Below are 7,199 nucleotides of genomic sequence, written 5' to 3'. Positions count from 1 at the left end.
ACGATCTCTGATCCGTGTGCGTTTTTTGTTCGGGACCACACGACAGACCCATCATATAGGGGTGTGAATGGCTCCCCGTTGCTATGGGCTAAAGCAGCACACCAAACTGGTACAACAGGGGAGGAATATCGGGGGTAGGGGTACCTACCATGATCTACGAGTGCATCCCGGCAAGTGAAAATACTAGCCAAAGAGAGTGTATCAGGTGCTGTAGTAACCAAGGTAAGGAGGTCAAAAGATCTGAGGGAACCGAGCGAAATGCTTGAAGAGCACTGGGAGCATAAAAGAATAAAAGAGTGAATGGGACTTAGAATTCTGTCTGTCAGGTAGCCCTGGGTGACTTACCTATCGGAGAAGGCACGTCGTAGTTCGATGGCCCCTCATATCCTATGCGTCTCTCTTACGGAGTGATGTAATTTCGCGGGCTTGACAAGGACTGGGAATTAATTTGCGAGGTATAATCGGTAGGAGCATTGCTATGAGCCTTCGATTCTTCATTAGTGCCTGCTAAAGGAATACAAGCACTCCCTACCGTGATTTTGTATTGAGAGTTTTTCCCACTTCCTTTCCTTATCCTTTCCTTAAAACTAGCCTCTTAGTGCTAGGAATCAGTCGTTCGGCTGTTGAGGAAATGGGACGGAATCCTTTTTGAGATTTCTAACAGTTGCTCTAGTCTAAAGTCTAAACTATCTTTTTCACTGTTCTTGTATAAAATAAATTCAAATATATAAGCTCTAATAATAACGTAAATTTGCAAATCAAGATACTATCTCCTGAAGCTCATATAATAAGTAAAAATAGTTAGTCAATATTTTATTAATCTTTATTTCTTGGGATATTATGAATTCCGTGTCCATTATCTGGCTTATATTCGTAATTCTAGTTTATACTGATCGACACTCCCTTTAATCTGACCCTTTCTTTCTCATTATATATTTTGGGGCTTTTTGAAGATAACCACGTTTTCCCTCTTTTCTTTTTTATTGTTTTTTTCTTTTAAAGAACTTATGGGTGATGTAACGTGCGTTTTTAAGAGAGGAATACAAATTTAAATTGAAGTCTCCAATCTGCAATCTATCCCGAGAGGGGAATGTCGACCAGTTCTATGTTTGTGAAAGGTCCCGTTTCTGTGATTTGGTGAAGAGTGAAAGTGATCGTCCAGGTCAGTCTCGTCCCAGCTCTAGTTAAGTGAATATATCACTAAAGTCTGTGTCTTTGCAGAGATCTTGGAGAGTGAAGCACCACCATCAGCAGAAAGAAGGAAGCCCACAGAACCCCATCAGGGAGACTCCCGCGTCCGGAAGGACTGGCGCCCAACACCATCTTAAACCCAGGGAGTACGAGCAAGAGGAGGTTCCTGCCAGCTAAGGGGAGGACGGGAGCTGGGAGTGCGTAGAAATTGTCGGGACTTAGAGAATGTACCAGCCTTTTTCCAGGAATAAAAATTGTTTTAATTTGTATGTAAACGCATTAGATCTACGCCTCTGTTATCATTATTCTGAATAATATCTACTTTTTGACTTATCTCTTGGATATCATCCTGTGTCGCCGTGCCAAACAAAAAGCGAGGTGCGTAGCCCACAATGTTGAACCAACCTCTCTTCTGTCTTTTACTTGGTGGGGGTGAAATTGGCTTTACCTGGTGGCGGAGACGTGGAGAAATTGGTTAAATACAGAGCCTAATATGCGGCGAAGGAGGTCCAAAAACAATTTTCCTTCGATGGCGTCTTCCTTCGCAGACTGGCAAAAAATTGTCACGCACTGGCTGGGAAATTATCACCCACCACTGATAAACTCTTCACTAATCGTGGAAAAACTACTTGTCTTAAAAAAGACAGTTTACTGGGAAGGAAAGACTTATTTTTAAGAAAATAATTAACTTTTAATTTAACTTAAAATCAGTGATTTTATTTTCGTGTTGCACTGGCTGCGGTTCACAGAGAAGTGAAGCTTCTCCCCCTGTGCTGAAGAAGAGAGGGAAAAAATGATCAGCTGTAAAACAACTTTTTTTCCTTCTGCACTTCTAATACGACAACTGCGTGTGTGTGTGATCTTCTGGGACGCTCAAAATGCTTGATGCAATTTTGGCGTTAACATGCTAGGGGCCGATTCTGAGGTCGAAAGTACCTCAACTGGTAACTTAGAAAGTCTCTGAATGGCTCGCTTGTAGGTTCCCTTAAAATTGGTGGCATTATCGCTGAAGATGTCACTAGGGGCGGAGCGGCGGGCAACGAATCTTCTCAAGGCTGCGATAAAACTCTCTGTGGTAAGGCTGCCGACGACTTCGAGATGTACCGCTTTGAAGCTTGGTCGAGTGAGCACTGGTCCGCATAGGTTTACACCACATACTTTGAAAGGTGCGACATGCTCTATCCTGCCCTGAGGAAGATCACCCATTCTTTGTTCTAGAATGAGGGGTCTCTTCTTCCAACACACGACACATGATCTGGTAACACGACGGGTAAGATTTCTTCCTCCTAATGGCCAATATCTCTGGCGTAGAGTAGCTAGGAGTAACTGTGGCCCGGCGTGCATGTTGTCCTTGTGTGCTTGCATGGTAATGAGGGTTGAAAGTCGACACTTAGGTAGCAGCATAGGATGTCTAACGTCGTAGTCCTGCAGAGACTTAGCAAGTCTTCCTCCCACTCTGATGATTCGCTGTTCGTCAATGAATGGTGTTAGATGACGAACATTGTTGAATTTCCTCCCCGTCCACATAGAACCATCAGCAATGGCTGATCTCACTTCGGACAGGTGTTGAGACTGTGCAAAAGATATTAACTTGTGCTCTGAGGCATGGATTTCTGTGGGAGTGAGAGGACCTTTAACACGCCTCGTGGACTTGGTTAGGAATCTGAGGACATATGCTAAGATATTTTTTACCTTAACATAGCTGTTGGATTTATTGAGGATTGTTTCTAATGGATGTGAAGGTAGGACTTGACTCTCATTGGCAATATTGGAGGCAATGAACATGACACCATAAGGGTCTTCAGGCCAATCTTCGGCCTTACCTAACAGAAATTTAGGGCCCGTCCACCATAATTGTGAACTTTTCAACTTTGTGGGCAACAAACCTCGCGAAACAATATCCGCAGGATTTGAACCTCCCGGTACATGCTGCCATTTGGACGAATCTGTTAGCTTATGGATCTCAGAAATTCTGTGGGCGGTAAATACATCAAACTTGACGCGCTTTGACCTGATTTGTCCTAAGACAATCGTCGAATCTGTCCATGGAAAATACCCATTGAATGAGAGGGACTCTTGAATTTTCCTGATCAGTCTGGCACCTAGAACTGTGGCGCATAATTCTAATTTGGGTATGGTTATTGACTTAGTGGGAGCAATACGTGACTTGGCCATTAATAACTGAGCCTTACGCTCACCTGTCTCATTCTCAGTGACTACATAGGCCACTGCGCCATATGCAAAGGAGCTGCTGTCACAGAAAACATGCAACTCTCTGGATTTTGGGAATTTAAATTCGGAAACTGAGCGTGGAACATGAAGGGAATGAATGGAAGATAGACCTTCGGCAAACTGTTTCCACTTGGTAATAATCTCGGAAGACATGGGTTGGTCCCAGGGGATTTGTGCCTTCCAGATCTCTTGTAGGATCAACTTCCCTACTACAATGACAGGGGATATCAGCCCTAGGGGATCGTAAAGGGACGCAATGACGGCAAGTACCTCTCTTTTGGTGTTAGCCTTTGAAAAATCTTTTGTAAGCTTGAACGTGAACTGGTCATCTTGGGGAAGCCAAATCATGCCTAACGCCTTGGATTTTTCTGGGAATATGTCGCAACTCTCTCTTTGGTCGGAATGATCAGTTATCTGTGGGTCATTGACACACCATTTGGGAAGGGTCATACCTGCCGAAGCAAGCAACTCCGTCAATTGTAGCCGACATTCTTTAGCTTCCGGAATGGATGGAAAGGAAATGAGACAATCGTCTACATAAAAATTCTGCTTGAGGGCTTTTGCGGCAAGTGGGAATTGGACTTGTTCCTTTTCTGCTAAATCTATGAGCACTCGGGTGGCTAGATAGGAAGAGGTTGTTACACCGAAGCAAACACCTCTGGCTCTGTAATGACTAATTGGCTCTGATGGATTGTATCGCCATAAAATGCGATGATAGTCTCTGTGAGGGGGATGGAGTAAGACTTGGGGATACATTTTTTGTATGTCACAGCAAAAAGCATATGGATGTTCCCGGAACCTTAGGAGAATTGTGGCAATGTCCGGTTGCACAATAGGACCCATCATAGCTACGTCGTTGAGACTGAGCCCGGTTTGCGATTTGGAACTCGCATTCTTGACTATTCGTAGCTTGGTACCAACAGGGGATTCCTTAATGACAGCGTGAAGTGGCATATAATAGGAGGTGGAGTTGATCACTTCCGGTGGTACCTTCTCAAAGAAATTGAGATCGAAATTCTCCTGCATAGCTGCGTGGTATTGGGTCTTAATCCCAGGTTTGTTAGATAGGCGTTTTTCGAAAAGCAGAAATTGTTTGGTGGCATTGGGAAGATTATTGTGCAAGCGAGTTACACTCGGCCAGAAAGGAATATGCACAATATATCGTCCCGTGCCATCGCGGGTAGTGGTTTCTTGAAAGATATTCTCGACTGTCTCGTGATCTGGAGCTTTGAGGTGATCTGGGGACACTTCTTCTACTTCCCAAAATTTCTTGAGGGACGAATCGATAGAAGCTAGGGTGGTCCCGACATAGGCAATTTGATCAGTTGGGGATGAACTAGTATGAGGCCCGGAAATTAACCAGCCGAAACAACTTTCTTTGAGAACTGGAAATCCTCGACCCAAGCGTAGAATCTTACTGGTATAAATGTCGTTATAAAACTCGTTGCTTATTATCAAATCAATTGGCTGTGGAACGTACCAGGTCGGATCGGCTAGAGAAATATCTGAGGGAATGGGAATTTGATCGGCCTGAACGTTCCAATTTGGCAGTTTTTGTTGGAGTACTGATGGGACGATTTGGCAGGTTAACATGAACTGAGAATCTGGACTGTCGTCCATGGCTTGGACTTGACATAAAGTCTGATGCTTGGCCTTAGTACCTCCTTCTACTACCGTTCCGATATACACTTCGGATAGAGACTTTGGGAGTTTGAGTTTCTGGAAGAGGGACTGTGAAATTAGACTCACTTGTGCGTCAGTATCTAAAAGCGCTCTGCAAAGTTGTGGAACACCGTATCTGTCCAACACCCTCACAACTGCTGTCTCGAGGAACACCCGGACCGTAGAACGCGAGGATGTGGATGAGCCAACTATTGCTGGAGGAATGGTGGGAAATTCTGATTTCTCTGACATTTTGTCGTTTGGTTGGACCAAGGAAACATCTTTCTGTTGGGCAGTGGTGGTTAGGTTGGCACGATTCTTTGGACTTGTGTCACTTACAGGACACTTGGGCTGGTTCTGAGGATTGGTGGAAGGCTTAAAAGCATCGTGTAGCAGAGTACTGTAGTGTCCTTGACACTTTCTGCATGTGTAAAACGTACAATCCTTTGTAAGGTGGGTTTCTGTTAGGCATTTTCGGCATATATTGTTTGCTCTAACAAACTCAAGACGATCTGAGGGGGAACTATCGAGGAATTTGGGGCATCTGAACAACCTGTGTTGGGTCTCATTGCATAGAGGGCATTGGCATTGTTGGATGTTGGCAAGAACTGATGCTTTCTGAAATCTATTGCTGGTTGGGCCAGCATTGGCTGACTTGGTAAACTGTGGATTTGGCTTTGTGATTGGTGGAGGACATTTTTCTATGGACTTCATACGACTCTTCAAGAATTGTATAAATTCTGGCAAGGTGGGCAAACTATCATTGACTTCTCTGGACCAAAGGACTTTGGTCTCGGAATCTAATTTACTCAGCAGGATATAAATAATCCAGGGATCTCTACTGGTGATCTGGATGGCATCCAGGGCATTTAGAATGGACCTTGAGGTGGTGACTAGCTCTGTGAACGCAGCGGGGGTGGGATCGGAAACTGTTGGCATCTGGAAAAACTTATGTATGAGCTGATGGACAACTGAATAGTGATCTTCATATTGTGAGGATAGGTTATCCCAGGCTACCATATAATTGGCATCTGATAGAGAAAGACTTCCAATTAGCTTTGCAGCATTTCCCTTGGTATAATTCATCAAGTACTGCATCTTCTGAACGTCTGATAACTGTGAATTATTGTGGACAATGGAGATGAACATACTTTTGAAATGGTTCCACTCTGTGTAATCTCCGGAAAAATCTGGGACTGATAAAGTTGGGAGTTTGGGTGGCTTATTGGCATTGAAATCTCGATTTTGTGGTTGGGTATTAACGGACACAGCCTGAGTAAGCCGGTCAAACATGTTCTGGGTTCTGACTTCAGATTGGGCTTGGTGTTGAAGGAGAAGAGCAATAGCTTGTTCCAAAGAACTGTGAGACGATTGAATATTGGAGGATTTATTTGAAATACCAGAAAATCCAGGATTGGAATATGGGTTATTGTCTTCATGCTCGGAATTGGTGTCGGCCTTGCGATCAATAGCGTCAACTAGAAACTGCCGTAATTGAGCAATACGATCCAATAACTTTGAGTGTTCTTCATTTTCGATAGCTTCATCAAGTCCCGAATTTAATAGCTCCTCATGCACCACATTTAACTGAGATTTGAGATCATCAATTTTAGCTAAATTGGATTCTATGTCCGCAGCAGAAAAGGAAGATTCATCCTTGCGAACAGACTCAACATAATTCTCTATGCGTGTTAGGTGACCCTTGAGTGTGGCTCTTTTGCCTAATAAAGTCATTGCGAATCAATCACGAGGTGTGAAAAATATGTTTGGGAAATTGCACAAAGTCTAATCTCTACACTTTTACAACGTACATGACCTTGAAGCTCGATGCGGCAGAGACTGATGGTATCAGGTGAAATGAAACTGGTTGCTTGGTGGGAAAAGTTGGTATGACGCCTTCTCAATTGGACGACGATGACTTCGAAGGGTCAAAAACAATGGGGGTGAAATTGGCTTTACCTGGTGGCAAGAAAGATGAAGATTTAGTTGAATAGAGCCTCAATATGCGGCGAAGGAGGTCCAAAAACAATTTTTCTGCGATGGCGGCTTCCTTCGCTGATTGGCAAATAATCCTCGTGCATTGGCTAGAAACTTGCTGAATGAGCAAGAAAAAC

General features: G+C 43.8%; 1 protein-coding gene across 1 annotated transcript; it reads right to left on the bottom strand.

Moving 5' to 3' along the window:
* Nucleotides 1-2,064: 2,064 nt before the first annotated feature.
* Nucleotides 2,065-6,819, bottom strand: LOC129808544 (uncharacterized). Its single transcript, XM_055858322.1, has one exon. It carries the CDS (start codon nt 6,817-6,819, stop codon nt 2,065-2,067), a length of 4,755 nt encoding a protein of 1,584 aa, XP_055714297.1.
* Nucleotides 6,820-7,199: the final 380 nt, after the last annotated feature.

Source organism: Phlebotomus papatasi, chromosome 4 (assembly GCF_024763615.1).
Source record: "Phlebotomus papatasi isolate M1 chromosome 4, Ppap_2.1, whole genome shotgun sequence".
Classification (NCBI taxonomy): Eukaryota; Metazoa; Arthropoda; class Insecta; order Diptera; family Psychodidae; genus Phlebotomus; species Phlebotomus papatasi.
This window is presented reverse-complemented; position numbering and strand designations above follow the sequence as displayed.

Coding starts and splice junctions, on each gene's coding strand:
- LOC129808544 (XM_055858322.1), bottom strand. CDS start 6,819: ATGACTTTATTAGGCAAAAGAGCCACACTCAAGGGTCACCTAACACGC.